This window comes from Thalia democratica, chromosome 5, assembly GCF_965202585.1.
Source record: "Thalia democratica chromosome 5, ktThaDemo2.hap1.1, whole genome shotgun sequence".
Lineage (NCBI taxonomy): Eukaryota > Metazoa > Chordata > Thaliacea > Salpida > Salpidae > Thalia > Thalia democratica.
The window spans coordinates 32,933,836-32,955,999 of NC_139169.1; the positions used below are offsets into that span (position 1 = coordinate 32,933,836).

At 25.8% G+C, this 22,164-nt stretch overlaps 1 protein-coding gene across 1 annotated transcript; it reads left to right on the plus strand.

Annotated features, from left to right (window-relative positions):
- Positions 1–10,091: 10,091 nt before the first annotated feature.
- LOC145836425 (kelch-like protein 6) lies at positions 10,092–11,150 on the plus strand. The gene has a single exon (XM_082944225.1). It carries the CDS (start codon positions 10,092–10,094, stop codon positions 11,148–11,150), a length of 1,059 nt encoding a protein of 352 aa, XP_082800351.1.
- The last annotated feature ends 11,014 nt before the right edge of the window (positions 11,151–22,164 follow it).

The window sequence follows — 22,164 nt, forward strand, 5'->3', positions numbered from 1 at the left end:
ATTGTCAGCTTATTTAAGCTTAACAGACACGGTCATAAATCTTTGGCATACCAAGGTAACACACCATAGACTACCATACCTAATGACTTAAAAGTGCAGAATCATTTTTTAAGGTACTAGGTCGTTCTAAGAGACTTTTCACTAAATAAACAACTGAATCATCAAATATTATATGTAGGATAAAATGTATTACTATTTTCATATTTTTAGAACTGTACTAATAGTTATTACACCAAAAAATACTCCCTGCTGATTATGTTGGCTTGATTCTAATGCAACCATCCAGTTTACAACGTAGAAAGTACTATTGTATTATATTTATTTTATTAATACAACTTAATTAATAAACTAATGTATCTTTTGTATTGCTACATTCACAAAGTCTTGGGTGTAATTGCTTTAAATTATTAAATAACTAGCTAAATTACTGATGAAAAAATATTTGAAATATCTAATCTGAAAGAATCAGTTACTTTTTATCAAAACATGTACAGTTTAACTTAACAATGAAATATATATACTAAATAGCATATAAAGTTATGCTTACTTTCGATATACTTTTATCAAAACAAGATATAGAAAGTAATGTTATAGCATTATTTGAACAATTTTTCTCTCCTTAATAACATTTTTATTTTAACTTTTTTAGCGTATTTAACTAAAATAAAACCGTAATAAAGTATTAGCTTATCATACTATAAATACTTTTAATGAGTTATAAGATTACAACCACGGCAACTTTTTACTTTTTATATCAGCATTTACTTTCTATTAGTATAGTACAGTACAATGCAGCTGCTATATTTACTGTATACAATAAAAAAAATAAGTGGAAGGTTTGCTGAGACGTATGGCTGTTTTTCAAGAGTAATGATGTCAACTGAAGCGGATCAATGTTTTTTTAGTTTATCTTTCATATAATTTCATATTTTATTTTTGTGTCTGTAGCCCTTTTTGTCAATACAAACTTAAAAACTATTTTTTTGAGTTTTATTTAATCAATACCAAGGATAAAATTGTCAGTTTTGTTAAATAGGCTAATATAAAATTTACTGTGAGTACTTATTCATTAAATTAACTAGTTTTCTTTATTCTTAGCTGTTGTTATATAGTTAAATTTTCTAAAGCAAGAAAATACTTACTAATTCTAACTTATAATGTTTTTGTACAACGTTTATTTTATTAGCAATTTAAAATATACAACCGTGTATAAACTACTTTTAATCATATAAATGTAAATTTGTAGTAATACTATTTTAAAACAGTTTTTCTTGTATAAAAAACTACTTAAATCTACTTACTTGAATATTTAAATTGTAACTTTTTTTTATACTAATTAACTTTTTTTATTAACATCATTGATAAAATAACAAAAATATCTTAAAGCTGTCTAAATTGCATCGATGAAAAACTTTTATAAAAGTTTATAAGGTCTGTTTACAAACAGAATGATGAATTACAAAAAGTAGGTTAAAGTTATTTTCTCTGGACAAAAATTTTACACATTATATTTATTCACAATATCTATCATCTTAGATATAGTAACTATGGATACTTAAATCACGGTACTTAATCTATAATTTAATTGATACCGACTAATCAAAAATAAAAAAATATTTTTTTTATGATGTACATATGTTTGAATATCTCACAGTATAACTGTTAAAAAAACAAGATTTTAGTTAATTTCTAACAAAAAGCATGAGAAAAGCTACTAAACATTAGAATACAAAGTACTTTATTTTGTAGCTTTATATATGAAAAATCGTATAAACAAAAATTATATTAGTTGCGTACATTTATTTTTATATATTAATTTATCAAATGTACTAAACCAGAGCAAACATTGAAACTCGGTATCTTTCATTTAATAAAGTATTAATTAACGAAAAAAATGTTTTTAAGGAAACTATTTTTAACATTTTTGAGTTCAATTAATATTCCTCTTTTATAATTATAATTATTGAAATACAGTGTACAGTATATTGTACTTTACTTTGTACGCAACTGATTGGTATTTTTGGCGGGAATTAAGTGACAGGAGAAAAAGTTTCGGCGGGTAAACAGTGATGATGGTTGAGAACATAGCGGGAAGTTTTGTAATTTCAAGACAGTTTTTTTTTGTGGAAGGTTTACTGAGATGTATGGCTGGTTTTCAAGAGTTAATGATGTCAGCTGAAGCGAACCAATTTTTTTTTCTAGAATTTATTTTTTTAAGACATTATTGTGTGTAACCCTGTTCTTTAAAATAAAATTATTTACAAGCATTTTTTCTTACATTTTAAACTAAACTAATGTAAAAAATATATTGTTAAGGTAAATTAGTTTAAAATTCACTGTGAAAACTTGTTTATTATATTGACTGTTTTTCTTTCCTTAACTGCAATTTTCTAAAGTTTCCACAGCATGAAAAGTATGGCTAATTCCTTTGATTTTGAATCATTTTAAAACAAAGTTCGGCATTTATATTTTTGTAACAGTTTAAAATCTACAATCGTGTATAGTTTACGTTTTGTCTTTTAACTGTGAATTTGTAGTAATAATATTTTTTAGTAGAAGTTTGTGTGAAATAAAAGTTTTTTATCCATTTTATGATTTCAACTTCTATACACTTATAAACTTCCTTTTAATATTAATGACTTGAATTAAAAACAGTTTATAGCTAAGATAGTTGTTTCTAAGAAAATCTTTAAAACTTGTTTGTCGGACTGTTAAAAATACTAAATATGTGATAAACAAACTTGTAACAGTTCATTTTAATTTTAAAGAAACTTTTTACTTTTTTAAATTTAACAGCTAAATATTAAAAGATCCTTGACTATAGGATAGACAAAATTTTTTGTCGGCAAGCCCGACTTATAATTTAAAATTTCTAGCTAGCACCGTAATTATGAAAAGTTTTGCTTACTAGTGAAAAACTTGTTTTTAAAGTAGTAACACACTATAATAACAATTTTATAAGTCAAACTGTGCACTAAAAAGAAATTGAGAACAGCATCAAACACATTTCTTACGGAAATCACTATACTTAATTAGCAAAATATTTTTCTGATTTTTTTTGTAGAAGAGACTCTGGTCAAGGTCTTTATTACAAGGTTTTCAATAAATAAAATATTTTGATTCAAAAAATCTTATTTCATATTATGGTTTCATTTAAGTTATACTAGATTAAAAATAAATAAACATATGCTCAAAAACTTAGTAAAAACACTCAATAAACTAAAAACAACTCAACTCTAAAATTTTAGTTTGTTTAGAAAAGTTTAACTAAAGAAGCACCTGTTTATTTTTATACAAAAACCAAACATTTAGTTTACTTTATGTTATCATTATAATCATTTTTGCTTAACACTGTAAAAAAAATAAAATTCTGTTGAGAAATTAAGTAAAACTTCTAAATTATTAACTAAAAGGTGCAATAACTGTTTAGCACAATAATCTGCAAAGTTTAACTTTAGTTAGAAAAAATCATTTCAAAATAAAATATAATTAAAGGCTTTAGTTGAAACAAGTTATGAAAATTTACAGTTTACCATAAATAAATTACTATGTACTTGCTTTTAAATAAAAACTTTGGTTCTACATTAATTAACATAATTAACTTCAAAACAACAGTTAATCAAATATTATTAGATATTTAGTTAAAAACATTAGTAGTGAACAACCAAAACAAAGTACTTTTCTGCATTTTATATAGTCATGTTTTACTAATAACCAACATATTACAGTATAAAAAAACTAATATGTATATACTTTTTTTAAATAAATTGTTAACCCACTAATTAATTTTACAACAAAATCTATCTTAATTTCTTTTGAAATAATAGTAAAAAACTTTATTTTAATACTTATATGCATTTAACACTTTGTTATAACTCTTGCTTAATTAATTTAAAGCACAAGAACTCATATTATAAATGATACCAATTGTATAGGATTTACGGGAGATTACAAAATTTAATACTTTTATATTAATAATTTGACCGAGAAACTTTTTTACTACGATTATTTTAAGAGTAGTGTTAACAATTACATATAGCAGACAATTTATACTATGAATAGCAAAGAAGACTATTTTATTTTATTATTTTGAAGTATTTTAGTTTTTTGACCTATTTTTTAACTAATGTGATTTGTTAATAGGTCTTTTATTGGTTATGTATATTTTGACTAAATATCTATTGTATTGCCACACTGAACATTAAAACAAAGATATGAAATTTGTAAGAAGTAAAATCGAATATTAATTTTCAGATATTTTTTTAGTTTTTAAATATTTATTTAGTAATGTTATTATGTATAAGTCTGTTATATTTTTAAAACGTCAAACTTTTAGTTTTAAAAACAAAAATAGTTTGATGTTTAAACTATTGAAAGTTGTTGTTATTTTTTGATAGCATTTTTGAGCCAAACGTTGAATTGTTTTACTAAATCAATTTTTGTTCCTTACTTAATTTTTGAATGTTGAATTTTTAAATTGACAAGAAGTCAGCATAAAGCTAGCACAAAATTTTTGAGACATCTTGAAATCATATGTTAATCACACATATATTTCCCACATGAGTTTAGATTTTTCATTAAAAAAACTTGAGCCAAACAAATAAAAATATTTCATCCTTTTTAACTTAGAAACAAGTGGGAGATATAACTTTTAGAACCAAATTTGAAACTTAAATTAAAAACCATTTAATTACAATCTACTTCTAGACCAGATGCTACAACTTTACTATAACAAATTTCAGTGCTTTTTTTTCAATTTTTGTTTAAATTTATTTATTTATTTGTATAATAAACATTTAATTGTAAAGTTGCGCTACTTTTGAAAAATTGTTATTTTAGTTAGGTTGTATTTAACGAGCTTTAAAAAAATTTCAAGTCTATTTTTTTTTGTAATAGTTTCTAAGTTTAGATTTAATAAATTACTGTACTAAGTTTATTTAATTTACTTTAACTTAATATAGTTGAAGTGACATTTAAACATTTTTTAAACTTTGCAACCAAGAGTTGCTTTAGCTTTTAAAATACCTTTTTTTTATAAATGCTAAAATCCCTGGCTTTTATCAAAGTGATATCTAGATGTGTTATCTTTAAACTTTGAATTTTTATTTTTATTCCAAATAGATATCTTTATTGATAGAAATTATTAAGTTTTAAGCTTAAATTATGTTAATTATAAAAGTTGAAATGTCTATAAAGTGATAATTTTGAAATGTCATAATAAATTCTTTTGTAAAGAACAAAAGCAAAATCTAAAAAATTTTAGAAAAATTATAGAGTGTTGTAAAAACTTCATACTAAAAATCGCACGGAGATCTACTTTTTTTAGTTAGATACTTGCTAACTCGATTTAATGATCTTATAATTCTTTAGATAAAGTTTTTAATACATTTTTTAATATAGTTAAAAGATTTATGTTGTACATCTTTGTTACACACTCTAGATAACTCTAGAATATTTAGAATTTTATTCTGACCTCAGGCTACTAACTTTTTCTATGAAAAACTCAGCATAGTTTTAGGTATTTTAATAATCTCAGAACTGATTTTTTTCAAGATTTTGAATGAGATTTAGTTGATCTTTTTTTATAACTTTGTAATTTTATAACCAATTTTGTAGAATTAATTTTTATCATTTGACAAACATTCAGATTGGTTCAGATAGTTAAAGATTACTCAGGACACTGGTTTTTTTTTACTTAAAGAGTGACATGGCAACCCTGTGTATTTAGAAATAGTTCAACCCTAAGGGCTAATAAAGACTATCAAATTTGATAGTGTAGTTTTAGTTGGCTTATTTAAAAATTTAACCAAAGTGACACTTAATGGCCATAATGGGGTACTACATTTTGTTTTCAAAAATTTACCACTATTTCAAAGATAGAATTTAGAAAGTATAAAATGCATACTATAGAAAACAAAACTTCTGATCAGTTTTTGAAAAATAGTCTGTTTAGTATTTTTTATTGTTAGTTATCATAGAATTTTGAACTATCAGGTTTGCCAAGGGTCAGACTAAGTCAGTTTTCTTGGAAAAAGTCAAGCTAATCAGTTTTATGAATTAAAACTACCAAAAGTCAGTTTTTTTAGGTTAAAGTGGCAAAACCTTTTCACCAGTTCTAATTTACAAAATTCATTAACTTTGAAAGCCATAAATGGTAAAAAAATTACAAGAAATCCATTAAGTCAGACTAAAATTGCAAAATTTTCTAACAAATTTACCTACAAAATAATTAACCTTTATAGACTTCAAATTATAAAATTAGGATGAAGTCTGGTTTTACTAATATTGGTTGTATTGCTGTGAAGATGAGAGAACATGAGAATACTGAGGGCCATATAGATAGTTTAGTTAGCCTTAAGGTTTTAACTAAATCAGATATTGAATAAAGTTTAAAGTAAACTTTTTATTAGGTTTTCATGATTTACCATTTAAGGGAGATAGTGAAGGATATTTTTCTTTAAACAAGGGGGTATTTATAGACATGTTGGATCTTTTAACAGATGATAACCCTATACTTAAGCCCATTTAAATAGTACCTTAAGACCAATTTGTAAGCTAACTTCCCTGATATCAAAAATAAAGTTTTAGATAATGTACTTCAGGTATAAAGGAGACAAGTTGATCTTTAAATAAGTCAGGCTAAATATTAAGTAGTTATAGCAGATGAAAGTAATGGTATAAGTGACCAAACTCGAATAGTTATTTTTTTATGTACATTTAGTTATCAGGTCAGGTTGTTGACCGTTTTTGGGGTTATTTTTGTCCGGAATCTTTAAATGCAGAAGTTATTACTTAATGCATTTTAGAGCAGCTTAAGATTGTGCTACAGGAAAATCAGAAAAAGGCCTTTTAGCTCTAAGTGTTGATTGAACAAACGTAAGGGAAGGAAAGGAAAAAATAGTTCAGGCTAGAATTAAGAACATCTATAGAAGGGCCCACTACACACATTGTCATTGCCATCAAATGCAGTATATCATTATGAAAGCATGTGGAAAGAATGGTCTTGGAAATTTATAAAATTTCGTCTTTTTTAAATAAGTCAATTGTATGAAAGTAAAATTTTATAAAATGTACAGAACTAAGTTTACCAACAGGATCTAATACTAGGTGGAGCTTTTTCAGTAAAGCTTTAAACAGCTTAGTTTACTACTTCAATGAGTACAAAACTTGTTCTCAGGAAGTATCTACCCAAAGAAAGAAAGAAATCAATTTTTTTAAGGCTAAGAAGTTTTTCACTCTTATTGATTTTGTTTTTTTAAGCTTTTTTAAATCTATTTTTCTCAGGAAATTTTTTTTTGTGGTTACAGAGTGTTAGATCTAAAGCAAGTTGTGTAAACAATAGTTCCAGAAAATAGAGATAGTATATTGAAGGTGTTAAAGTTAGAGGTTTACCTTTTGACATTCAAGAAAAGGCAATAGAGGTCGTTAGTGAAATTTTAGTTAAGTTAGAGAAAAGGTTTAAAAGTTTTGAGATAAGTCATATAGTAGCATTTCAGATATTTAGAAAATATTTTAATAACACAGGTTCCGAATTACAGTTAGGTAAGTTTTTTTTTATTTCTGAAATTTATCCTTCAATTTAATATTTGTAAGCTTGGATCACAACTTAAAATATAATACCAAAGGGACTATTCCTGCATGATGAGTCCTAGTAAGGACGAAACCGGTCATAGGTTGTCTTAGATGCTGTTGTTGTTGGTCGTATGGTGAAGTTCATTATTTATTGTTGATGGCGCGAACATCTCAACTTTGTTGATAGGTATACTGCATAAGGTTTGGATAGTATTTTTAGTGAAATAGTGAATTTAGCATAGTTTTTTATTAAAGCCCCTTACATCAACTGCGGATGCTAAAAGGAAGATTTTTGTATGAAAAGGATTAAAAACAGGTTAACAAAGCAAAATGAGCAATACCAGGTTAAATACATTAGGTGTACATACAATGGAAAAGTTCTTGGTTAATGAAAAGGTTCTAGCAGGGATGAAAAATTTTCATGAAAGAACTTTACAACGTTTTGTTAGGCAAAATAAAATAAACATGTTTAAGAAATAAAAAAATACTATTTTATAACTTATTATTTTATTTTCTTTTTAACCTTCTCTGGTTAGTGCGAGTTATTATTTTTTAAAGATTCTAAAAATAATTTTCTCGATTTAGTGTTGACCAGAAGGTAGTGCTGTCCCTTTTATTTTAAAGTGATTTTGTGAAAAAGTGTCCCCTCGTGCAAAAATGATCCGTCTCGTTTCTGTATAACATAAGAAAAGATTAGTATTTTTTTTATTTAAATTGGTTACAAAAAATAATTAACTAATTTAAACTGTATTACAAAAAATTATCAAAATAGAATTTTTTGTAGTAATAGTTTTTTCAAACACCCCTATGTACAAACTTCCTAAATATTTTTAGAGTACTTCCACCTATAAATTTAAAAAAGTAAAAATTACTTATATTTATTTGTTCTTTTTAACAAAAACTGCTTTGTTTGAGGAACAAAAATTTTTAACACTAATAAGAACTCGTTTTTTTTCAGATAGTTAAGTTCTTATCAAACAGTTCAAAACCATAATTTTCTTAATACGTAGTGGGTAGGAAACGAAAACGCATCAAAATCTCAAAAACCGGGAAATACGGTAAAAATTTCAAAAAACAAGATTTTATTGGGCTGTGCAAGGATAATGCTTTTAAAAAGAAAGACGAAAAAGTTTTGAAAACTCGTTCTTGTCAAAAAGGTATTTTTATATTTTTTACACAAATATTTGAAAGTACTATTAAAAAATTATTGTTTATACCAAATAATAATAAAAAAGGATAAGTATAGTTTTTTACAATTTATTTTTGAAATTTATGTTATTAATAGTAAAAACTTGGTTGTTATTCAGTCTAAGCACTACATAATAATACTTTTGTTAACATTGATAAAAACTAATCTTTTAGAATTACTGTATTTTAAAATATAAAACCTCTTTAGTGATAGACTGTTTTTTTTTATTCTACTAGTGAAAAGAACGTATGTATTTTAAAATAATCATTGACCAACAGTTTGAACTTATTTTTGTACATGCATTGCCACTTAAAAGCAAACAGCCAGCTTATTGTTTATAATTTAAACTGGCTTAGTTAGTACAAAACCCAAAACAATTAAGTTTTATACTTAATTTGTTTCTAAAACTATTGTGCATTTACTTTGAAAACATGTATTAAAAATAGTTATCATTATATTTAATAATGTGTAAGTAGATGTATAAACAACTAAACTTTTTAAATTAAGTTGTGTGTTTTTATAAATGATATGAATAATAATAAAAGTACAAATTAATTGTTCTATTTATTACCAGGTTTGGTGGAAAAAAATGTTCCGACCTTGTAAAAATTAATAAAATAGTAAACTGCATTAAACGTTGTTATTAATCTAAAATGTTATTTAAAACTTGGGCATGCATGAAAGTATAAAAAAAACTAAGATGTTGCATATTCGAAAATTTATATCTATAAGTGTATGATTGGGTAAAATATGAACTTAATTCAAAAATATATTAAATTATTTAACGAGTCAAAATTTGAGTTGAATTAAAAACTGTCAAATATAAATTAATTGAAAAAGTTTAAATTTATACGGCCATTTAATTTAAAGCTAAGTCGTAAGTCGTGACCATAATAGTCGCTTACGTTTGCTAAGTCAGCAAAGATAAAGCTGTTTTTGGTGTTATATTTAAATTTTTATTTGAAACTTTAATTTTTTGAGTAATTATTAACATGTTTTGGAAAGGTAGGTTAGGGATAATAGTATATAAAAAGTTTTTAAACTTTTGCTGATTCAGCAAAAATGCAAATCAGACTGAACCTTAGGTTTACTTTTTAATCTAAACTAAGTATCAACAAATCATCAACAGCACTCAAAGAACAACGAAAAGTTTAAAACCTATTTTTAATTAAAATCAAATAGTTAGTCATTACTTTACAATAAATCAGGCATTATCTTTTATATAAAACTAATAATTATATGTAAATGATATGATATAAACTTTAACAGTTTGACGCTTTTTTACTAATTTTTTTAAACAGATAGTACGATATCTATTGAAACTCTGAAGATGAGCAAAATTTTGTTATGTGAAAATAGAACAAACAAGGTTCAAAATGTTTTGAAAAACAAAACAACTTTCAAAAGTGTGACGACTTACTATGAGATAGCTGCCATATATGGTTTGCAAAGTCTTTCTAAAGATTTATTAAGCTACATAGAACGATGCTTTACTGCAGTTGCGGAAACCAAAAATTTTCTTGAGCTAAGTTTTGCTCTTGTTGCAAAAATATTCTCAAGTCCTTCTCTGCACATCACTTCTGAGCTAGAAGTTTACGATGCAGTTAATGATTGGTTGAGCCACAATTTCGACGAAAGAAGGACTTTTGCAAGCGATATTTTACTAAACGTCCGTCTCTGTTTATTAGAAAAAAATGATTTGAAGTGCTTTTTAGGTAAAAGTTCGGCTTTTACAAGAGATGATGAATGTGTTACAATCATGCAAAACGTGTTAGATGGGAAAAGTAAACATTATCAAAATAAGCTTGCAACTAGTTACAGATATTGTGAACAAAACATGTTTGACATACATGTATGTGGAGGTTTTTCCGGACCAATATGGGATACAGTCGTTTTAAGGAGTGTATACAAAATAGATGGCAGAAATTTAAACAATGCAGTTACCAGTCAACCTGATATGAAAAAATATAGATGCTACTGTAAAGCAGTTTACCTGAAAGGTGAAATTTTCACAGTCTACGGACGTGGAGAGGTTGCTGGACGTTTGTTAAGTATAAGCACATCTGTGGATAAGTATTCAATTTCAACTGAAACTTGGCAATGCGTAGCGGAGGACAGTGTGGGGCAAACTGATTTTTGCGCTTGCGCTTTGATGGACAAAATATACATTTGCGGAGGTTTCAGGTGTGACAAGTCTAGAAATCTCTCTACACGCGACACTGAAAAGATTTTTGACACAAAAAACTGCTCGTTCAGACAAATTTCGCAGATGAGGCACAAGAGCCATGCGGCTTGTTCGGCTTACCGAGGAAAAGTGGTCGTTTCTGGTGGAATTGTTGATCGTGTAGCTTCGAAAATTGTTGAAGCGTACGACCACACAGTTGATTAATGGGTGGAAATGGCAAGCATGGTAGACGCTAGGTATTACCACTCTCAGATAACCGTGAAAAATAAATTGTTTATAATCGGATCCGAGAGAGAAAGTTGTGAAGTGTTCGATGTCAATTGCGGAAGGTTTGTATTGATAAGTGATCCGAAAAGAAGTATACGAAGTGAATTTCCGACATTCCAAGTAGTTTCCATCGGTGATAAGATTGTTGTGTACGACTACCGAGTGCATTACTTTTCTTGTTACGACGTGGAAAAAGACGAATGGACTGAAGAAGCGTTTGAGTTGTCACAAAAGCTTAATGGATTCTTCTGTGTGAAAGTACCTCAATTGAATATCTAATGGCATGAAAGAAAAGTATAAAATCTCGTCATTTTTTCACATCGTTTATAATTAAAATAAAAGCATGTATTTCAACTGTTGTTCCTTGTTAACACATTACATTATTAAACTAAAATTGATGAAACAAACTTTCGATAAACGAAGATTGAACTTTTAAAGAGTTGTTTCATGTTTAAATGTTTATTTTTTTAAACCGCTTCAATACTTTTACTAAATGATACTTTTTTTATTTTCAAGGTATCATTAAGATTTTAAAATATATACCAGTATCATTAAAATTTTGAAAACCTTTTTATCTATAGAACAAGGTTTAGCTATACACTAAAAAACTATAAAAGATTATAAGATGAAGTAGAACATTATTTCTTAATATATAAGCAAAATTTCCATAACACGATTATTAATCTAACTTTAGAGGTCTCAAAACATTGTTAGGCTATTGTGTCGATACACGTACTTATTTTGTTTGTTACAAAAAATGAGTCGAACGTTTTTAACACAAAGCATAACTTTACATTTACAATTTGGATTTTAAAAAAGTTTAAGAATAGAAATATTTACTTGTTTTTTAGGTTGAAAAAACTATTTTTGTTTAATTATAAAACTCATATATTAAAACATTTTAGGAACCTATTTTGTTGAATTCTGACAAATTTTTCTCGGAACAGATTTTTTTTAATCATTTTTTTTAATCAATAGATAAAGACTTAAGACAAATTGAAAATTTTTAAACTATTTACAAATAATGATTTTATACAAAACTTCATTCTTTATTTACAGTTAAATGCGATTCAAATCTAATGTGAAGTATTTCTACATTAAATAAAACCAGATTTAAACTAAGCAAGAATTTGTATAAAATTTTAAAAGCAACGCTTATAAAATGTATCATAATGATTTGGTATAGTTATGTCAAAAAAATTATAAATCCCATCGCTTGTACTTTAATGCAACTACGTCGAAGCTCATACTATCTAAATGCAGAGTCAATTCTAAATAAGTTAGGGTTAATTTTAGTATTATAGTCAGCAGTTTTATTGACCTTGAGTATATTTTCTCTTCAACCATCAGCACTTTTTACCGGTGAATATTAATCAAGTTTTAGCAAAAAATTAGTTGAGATTTCCTGCTTGCGTTTGTTGTTTAAACATTTTAAACTACAAAGTTGTAGTTGTTTATTAAGAATTTCTTAATTTAAACCTTTTTTTATATGTCAAATAAGTTAACCGCTTTAGATATAATATTTTTTTATATAGTCATTATAAAATTAGTATATATGGACAGACAATTAAACTACAACTATTGCAAGTTAGCTTCTGTTTTATTTTTAAGTGCTACAAAATAGCTGTCAAATTAAATGTTATACAGTTAAGTCCAATTAAAATAATTGAATAATCATTGACAATAATACGAGGTTGTTAAATGTTAACAAGCGCATGAAAAACAGTGTTAAGTAACAAACTCTGAATTTAAAATTTTCTCATCAAACCAGGCTGATTATATTTGTTCATTTTAAGTAGAATTCTTTTCTGTAAAATAATGAATTATCCTAACATTTATTACGGTTATATAGTTAAAAAGTCAAAGAATCATCTTTAAAAAAAACAACTTATGTAAAAATGCTATTTTATATTTTAATACTTTTTAACTAGCTAATAAAACTTGAAATGAATGCTAATATATTTGAAGTGAACAAAAGTTATTATAACAAATATCTTATTAAACAAATTATAACACAATACTAGCGACAAATAAAAAGGTTTGTTTGATCTTTACCGTATACACTAATTGAAATATAGAAATTTTTTTAGTTAGAACCTTAATATTTCAAGCTGAGAAAATCCGTGCTTGTAGGAAAAGTAACATTTCAAGTCTGTGGGCAAGATTTATTATAAAAGAATGACAGTCTGTGGGCTGGACTTGTTAAGAATTTCATAAGGGGAGCAAAAATGTAGTTCCTTAAAATTTAACTTGCTAGTTAAAAACCTTTTTTAAATCACCATCAAACCAAAGAAATTATTTTACAAACACTATTTTGTAGTGTGTACTATTTAAGCCAAAATAGTTTAGTAAAGTATTGACAAAAAGGTGCATGGTTTTTCTGTAGAACCTGAACCTTGGTTTTTGTTAAGCTTAGTCGCAGATGTGGAACAGGTAGTAGGCACAAGGCTTTTCATCATTCAAGTTATGCTGACGTGAAGTCAAAAACCATATGCTTTGAAATTTACAAAAGGTGTTATCAAGCTATGTATTTTTGACCGTAGGATTTTGTATACTTTAAAAAACCTTTAAACGTTTTTAAGATAAATTTTCTCAACGAATCAAAATAAGTTGATATAAGTTTAATTCACTAAGCATTTATTTTCATATAATCTTTATTTATATAATGAATAACAAAGTTAATTAAAAGAAAGCTAATTAAGTGTTAGATTCTCATAACCAAAATATTAAAATGAACAATTTAAAAGAAGTTATTTCTCTACGTTTAATATAGTTATCTATTTCGTTTAACCAACATAGTACAGTAACTTGATGTATTAATAGATTTTTCAAATAAGTTTTTTAGCAAAATGTACTTAGGTAACAGAAATCTATTTAATACCCATGAACTAATGATAAGTGTTTTTATATTAAAGCCTTACACTTCGTATAAAAAATAAAAAAGTTAGTAAAAGCATAGAGACCCATAGCTTAAATTAGATTATAGAAGGTGAAACACAGAAAACTAAAATTTAGATACTTGTATATCTGGTTGAGAGGTTTTTATACTGATTAATGCGTGTGTTTTAAAATTACTTGACACATATTGTTTATAATTAAGCAACAAGTTAAACTTTAAATAACACAGTAAAAAATCTCTTTTTAATACCTTAAACTTTTTTTTAAGTAAGGTAATATTTGATTAACTGTCTTGCAACAATTGTCTGTTTTTTTTTTAAATCTATGTGATGAAGTTAAAACAGAATAAATTGAAAAATGTCAGGTTAATACTGCCTCACTGGTAAACACAGCACAAACAGAACATTTTTCTCTGTTTGTAAGACTGCGTGTACATAGCAGTGGAAATTAAAAACAAGTTACATTGCCGAGAACGTCTATTAGGAAAAAAAAAGGATCATCTCTGTCGTTGAATTTACACCGGTAATACGGGTCTGCAATACGATTTTTTTTTAATCTACATGGTGTATCAATCTTCGCAAGTTTATGTTTTAGTTTTTTTTTGTTTTATTTATTTTTTTACTCTCGTGCAAAAATATAACTCGTGCAAAATTGACCCTTGGTGCGAAATCATCTTCGTGCAGCTTTGTTCCCTCGTGCAATTTTATGCCCTCGTGCATATTTGGCTTCGTGCGATATTGTGCACTCGTGCAATTTTGTTCTCGTGAAAGTTATTTCCCCTCGTGCAGTTTAGTAACCTCATGCACTTTTGTCTTCGTGCAATTTAGACCTGTTCCCATTTTTACTCATGGTTTCAATATATTATACTTTAAACTAATAAAAAACAGTACAAAATAGTAACTTTATTTATAGTTTTTCGAAAAAAACTTAGTTATTCAACAATAATTAGTAATTTAACAGAAAACCTCTTAGTTCCCCTGAAATAATTATCAGTTATTTCATACTTCGACTAAAAGAAAATTTCAAACTAAGATAAAGACTAAAAACACAGGGCACATTAGTTGTATTTGATCAATAATACACAGAAGATTACAGAATTAGTTTTTATATTCAGTTAATAATTGCTTCTACTAATCTACACGAGTTTTTTAATGTTATTTTCTATTGGCAATTATGTGGTGTTTAACCGACTAATACACTATGAAGTTTTATAAATTTTATAGATAAATATTTTTAAGTGAATTGTTATTTATTTAATATTTATTATATTTATTTTCTATGAGCTCACTTTTTTTTTGTTTTTATTGGAAATGAAGTATTATTTTTTAGTACTTATTAAGAACTATTTATCAATAATTCAGATTATTTTGGGTTTTACATACTTCAGTTTACGTCGGTTTGCACTTTAAAATAATTAAACTTATTTGGATTTTAAATATTAACTTAGGAATACAATTACTTGATAAATGAATGATATTAAAAGTAATATTGACTTGATAACCGAAAGTTTCCTTAATGCAACTGGTATTTAGAACAAATACTTTGAGCGCTTTTTTGCCGTTCAGTAAACTATTTTATACATATGACTTTTATATTTTTACGACTTCAAATAAATTTTCAAAGTCATTGATAACTAGATGTCTTTCAAACAAGTTAAATTGTTTTAAATTTTAGTTTAATAACTACATTTCAAAAACTTAGAGTAATTATTATTTTTTAATGATTTTTAGTATTACTCTTTTACAATACTTTTTATTGTAAAAAAATATAATTTTTTTTTACTTGGTTGTTTTTTTATATTCATTATACTAACAGTTTTTGCATTAATACTAGTAATTTGAAAAAAAAAATTACAGGTTTGAAAACTATTAAAGAAAACTTTGTATCATTTTACAAACTATTTAAAACCATATGAAATCTGGTGCAAAAAATTGTATCGATTGATTTTGTATGATAAAAATCCTTATGCATTGAAAAAACAAATTAGAGCTTAAGCTGAGAAACTTCTTTATAATAGGATGGGTTGGGTAACAATCCAGTCAACGGGCCAGATTTACCACTAAAAAACTTGCAGGCCGGACTTGTTAAAAAAATAAATAAAGGTCTGTAACTTTTACTAAATTACTTGCTAATCAAAAAAACTATTTAAAAAGAGCATAACGATTAAATTCTCATTTCATAAGCTCTACTGTGTACTAAAAAATAAAGCAGATTAAAAACATTTATAGTTGAGAAAATTTTGTAATACTAAATTTTAACAAGATTTTATAGAGCTAAAAAAGCGAACAGAGAATTTTGTTAAAAGACTCGAGTCCCAATAGCCGTTTATTTCCCACCCCTACTTTAATTCAACACTTGTTTATTTTGTTTAGAAAATAAAGTGCAAAGTTTTATTAGAAATAAACTTATTTATGTAGTAGTTTTTCGTCAAACGACCAACTTTGTCAAGAGTTTTAAGAGTAGTAAACCACTAGTGTTTTTTAACATTTTCATTTATAGACATTATATCATTGTAACTATGGCTTCACAAGGTTTAACAAAGAGATTTTTTTTTAAACAAAAAAATTAATTTGTTATATTATACATAAAAAAATAACGATTTCAGTGTACCATTTAACAAACTAGTTTTTAATAGATATTTACTAACTATTGCCGATTATTTATAACCGGTTTTATTCATATAGAAGTTAATTTCAATACAAAAGCGGTTTAAACACGAAGTGTTTCGTACATGTATTTCTTGAAATATTCAACCACTATTAATACAAAAACATTAACATTAAAAACTCTTCAAACTTGTTTTATCAAGTTTATATTGAAATAATTCACAAGTCAGATTATATTTTTAGGGTTATTTTTTTCTTTTATATATAATAAACCTTCCAACTGTTTTTACATAATTTGTATAGTATTTTAATAAAACTATCCAAAAACATATGTTCAAACTACAAAAAAAAAACCTACAAAGGTTGAAACTTTTGCTTTATTTTACTAATAGCACAAAAGTGGAAATAACAGCAATTTCTTAACAACAACAGTCAATGAAACCGAAGTACTTCATTTTAATAATAAAAGGTTATTGTTTTTTTATGAAACTATTTAGCAGTACTTAAAAATAAATAAAATATTTCGGTTATCTTGATGTTTAGATTTTAATTTCAAGACATTACAAGAAAATGGAATCGAATCAAAATGAATCTGATAAATTTATAAGATAACTGAAAGCCTTAAAAACAAGTATTTACAACGATATTGTTTAGTAAAAAACCTGTGTAATTAAGTCAAAAGTTAAATTAACTTGACAAATGCGCCGTAAAACCCATTACCAACATGCAGGTAGGACAGTAACCGGTAGATAAAATACCCTTAGTTCTTTTTTTTGCCAACAATCTTTTAAGGCAATGCGAATGAAAAACAGTTTCACATGACTGACATTGAACAGGAAGACACTGCTTTTTGGCACGATCGCAACTTTTACACGGGAAAGGTTCGAAACAAATCCAGCACTCTTCGTCGTTCTTCCCAGGAGATCCAGAACCTTTGTTTTTCTTAACCTTCTTTTCGGAGGCGGAACTGGAAGTAGAAGTAGTTGCTTGGCGTTTCATTTATTAATCTATGCTGGAAGTAAAGTCGGTAACGTGTTTTAAGTACTTGTAAAATTGTAGTTAGACTAAAGTAAAGTCTTAAGTAAGCTGTAGAGTAAGTTTTGAAAGACTTGTTTGAAGTAACAAACAAAACAACTTAGAACAATTGCATCTAATTACACAGTTATATTTCCTTAAATAAAATCATATTTGTTTTTTTTTTTGCTCTATTTTAGCTTAAAAAGATTTTTAGTTACTGCTTAAAACAATAGAGGTATAGAGGTAAAACAAAAACATCAAATTAAAATAAGTAAAGTTAAGCTTACTTTTAATAAACTTTAACCTAAACAAAATATAAAAAACTTAAATAGTTTAAGTTACTTATACATTTCAAATAGTATCGTTATTTTTATGCTAATTATATGTTAACATACTTAAGAACGTAAATAGTGTTGATTAAAATTGAAGTATCTCAATTAAAATGATATGAATAATGAACAATTAAATCGAAGTTTTTTTTTTCTTTATAAAAACATATTTTACTTTTAACCAATATAGCACAGTACAAAGCAGCTGCTATGTTTATAATTAAAGTTGAAAAAATTAGTTGTTCAACCATAATTAACTTTGAAAGATAAAATATCTTATTAGCCTTGATCTAATAAAGGTGATTCAATGTTAAGTTTTATATATGGTGTACGACTCGATAACCGGAACGTTTTTAGCATACCTTGTCCTTGGACAAAATTTTTTAAGCGCTTTTCTTTTGTCGTTCAAAAAACACTAGTTATAAATATTTTATATCCTGTCTTAAAAGTTGTTACATCAATTTCACTAAAAGCACAGGTACACACACGTTGATTTATTTCAGTTAGACATTAAACACAGAAGTTTCATAATCAATTAATTCAATATCTAGACGAGAATTTTTTACCAGAGAATGCAGGTGTTTTTAAGTACCTGATCTTTACATATACAGTATATCTAGCGTTAGCCAAAAAATTTTGCTTTAAATGATATAGGTTTTTTTATAGTTTTTTAATAAAAATTTTAAGTAATATTTTTTTATTATGTATTTTTATTTATTATCTAGTTCAAAAACCCTAATAAACGATTAAAAGTATTAGTTACAAATTTATTTTAATTTTTAGAATTTTTGGGATTTTAAATACTGACAAAGCTTACGTAAGTTTGTTCTTCAAAATATACAGAATTTTTAAGGTGGAATAGTTTTTTCTATTTTGTTATATTTTTAAGATCAAAAATAAAACTTGAAATGGTAATATTTTATTTATAAATAGTTTAATATACTTTATTTGAAACTTTTTAAGATATAGAATAAAGTTTTATAGGCATACCAACGAATTTCAAGTATGTTAAAGTTATTGAGACTTCTATTTATTTAAATAAAACGTTCTACATTTTTAGATACAAAAAATAAGTCGTCATTTATATTTAAATATTGCATGACTTTTAACATGCAATGCAACATTATATGTTTAAAACAACTCATGCTGAAAAAGTCCTTGATTGTACAATGGGCAACATTTCTAGTCGGCGGACTTCCCATCAAAAAATTATATACTGAGAAAGTACAAACTGGAAGTATCTAAGCCAGTTCTTTATTTATTTTCTACTTATAATGAAAAAAATGGTAGTAAACAGTCTCACTGGATTTGTTTTGCTGTATGCTTACTTGGTTTATTTAACTTTATAAATAATTTAAAACAAGTCAGTAGCCCTACACTAATGTTCTTAGTAAATTTGTTTTCAAAATTTAAATACCTTATTTTTTAATATTTTAAATTTTATCATTATAAGTTATTCTATGTTAAATATAATTTTATGTATTGTTTTTCCTTTAGTTTTCATTTCTGTTCCAATAACACTTTTTATTTAGTTACAAATTGAGAATTATATAATATAATTTTAATTTCTGTTTGTTTTACAACACAAAATCAATAACGTAAGTATTTGGTGTTTAGCTCGATTTCCGAAATATTTTAGTGTTGACATTTTATCCTGTTCAATAAACTACAACTACTAAATACAATCTAAAAGCATCAAAATTATTTTATATACTTGAATTTTCTATTATTTTGTTTTATTTATTCTATTTTTATACGTTGTTTATTACACTTAACTCGCGCAAAACAGTTTAAAGCTAATTAATGCGTCGCAGGCCAGAGATTTTTGCTGAAGAGCGTTTATTATCTACCCATACTTATTAAAAAAACCTGTATGAAATAAGTAATCGATAAACATTTACGTACAATGTATCATTTTTATCTTAACTTTTACAGTGGTAAATTGTTTTGTACAAGGTTTTCAAACATTGTACTTATTTGATTCAAAAAACAATTGTTTAATGATACACATTACACGTATATGAAATAAGATATCATTGTAGTATTAATGATATAAACAAACTTTTAGTTGAAATTTAGTAACAGTTGATAAACACAAAAACAAATTGTACCAATATTATATTTGTTTCAACAAATAAAGGCGGTTTCAAAAACTTTTTCAATTTCTACAATAGTTTTTGATGAATAAATTACCAACACTAAATCAATTACGGATATTATTAAAACTAAAACTTTATTGAATCTTAAAGTGCTAGTTATATTTTTTATATTAAAAATTTCTTTATTTCTATTTGATGCTTTTAAAGAAATTATTTTTACAAATCAAATAATACTTCTTTTATGATAAATATAATCATACAATATAATTATTTAATAGAATTTTGAAACGAAACTACCGGAAATCATATTACTTTAAGAAAATACTGGAAAATGACGAAATAATTACATAGCCTATTAGGCTTACTTTATTTATTAGACGTTTTCACGATTAACACAAAAGAAGAAATGATAATGAGTATACTTTGATAATTAGTCAGATAAATAAACTGCATTTTTTTTTGTTTAGCCTATGAAACTAAATTTAGTAATTAAATGCAGTTAAAGCTATTTTTGTACCTTGCAAAGTTGATAATAAATCATTTAATATAAAAAACACCAGCAAAGCCGAAATGAATTGGATAAGACTTAATAAATAACTTAAGCTTTGAAGACGGATAAATAAAAATATAATACACTTCTTTAGATGGTCTGTGTAATTAAATTTTAAACAGAATAGGTTGAACAAAAGTGCTGGCTAAATTTTCGTCTAACTAAATATCAATTTACAGACAGTACATCTTCCAGTGTTAAAACGACTATATATCCTTTTCAACCTTATCTAAGTTTTATAGCAGTGCAAATGATAATTGCGTCCACAGCTTTTGCATGGTCAAGCCGGACACCCAGCGTTGGAGCTGCTAATTCGGCACCTTGTACACGGAACTGCAACATGGCAGCCACAAATCCAGCATGGTGCAACATTCCTTCCCGGTTCCATAGTAGAACCTTCGTTTTTCTTAGCCTTTTTTGTAGAGGTGGAACTAGTGGTATGTACGCTGCGTTTCATCATTTATATTATGCTGGAAGTTAAGATATAAAATTGATAAAATTAAAATTAATATATGTGATTTGACTCAATCAAAAACAAGTTTTTAACACTTAATTGACTGTTTAAATTAACAAAATTAAATTATTTTTAAGAATTTAAATAAAACAACAACCACTTATTTTCAAAAACTTTATACGTCTTTTTATTTTGCTCTACGTTAGCACTTTAAAATTTTACTTTAAATTCAAAATAAAGGTAAAGTTTGCTTAAGAAAGCTCGCTAATCTTAATAAAATTACTACAATTTCAATTACATTTTAATTTTAATGTCCACAATTTAACTTAAGTCAGAGATCAATACAAAAATTTTAATAATGCTTAGTTTTAATCTACTTTGCTGACAACAAGATTTAAGAAAGGCTATGTTAACGCCATATATGAGTTGCATTAGTATTTAAATAAACTTACTTTAATTTAAACATATTTAAATTTGAAAGATGTTAATAAAATACTTGAGTATTCTTATTCGAAATATTACTAAAAAAGTCAAAACCAAGCTATTTTTAATTTTTTATGTAGTATGCTTTACTTTTAGTCAGGTTGGTAAAGTATAATGTAGCTGCTATAATAATCCTTAAAATTTATTAATTTTTAGACCAAAATGCTACCCACAAACTAGTAAATGAAAATGATAAGCAATTTAAACTTAGTCTTAAATAGTTTAAACCTTATTTAAATATTTCTAAACGAATTTTTTTTTTATAAGCATTAAACTTTTTACTTCAAAATTAATAACATCTACTGTGTAACATTGTAAAATAAAAAGAAAGTTTATATATTACTACTATCTAGAATAGCGGTTCTTAACCTCTTTACATGTTTTACCCCTTTTTGGAAAGTTATTACCAAATTTACCCATTAAAAAAAAAAGTGTTTTATTTTTTAAACTTGAAGCTTTTCAAATAAAAAATTGTAAAATTTATAAAGTGTATTTAACTTTGAAAAGGTTACAGT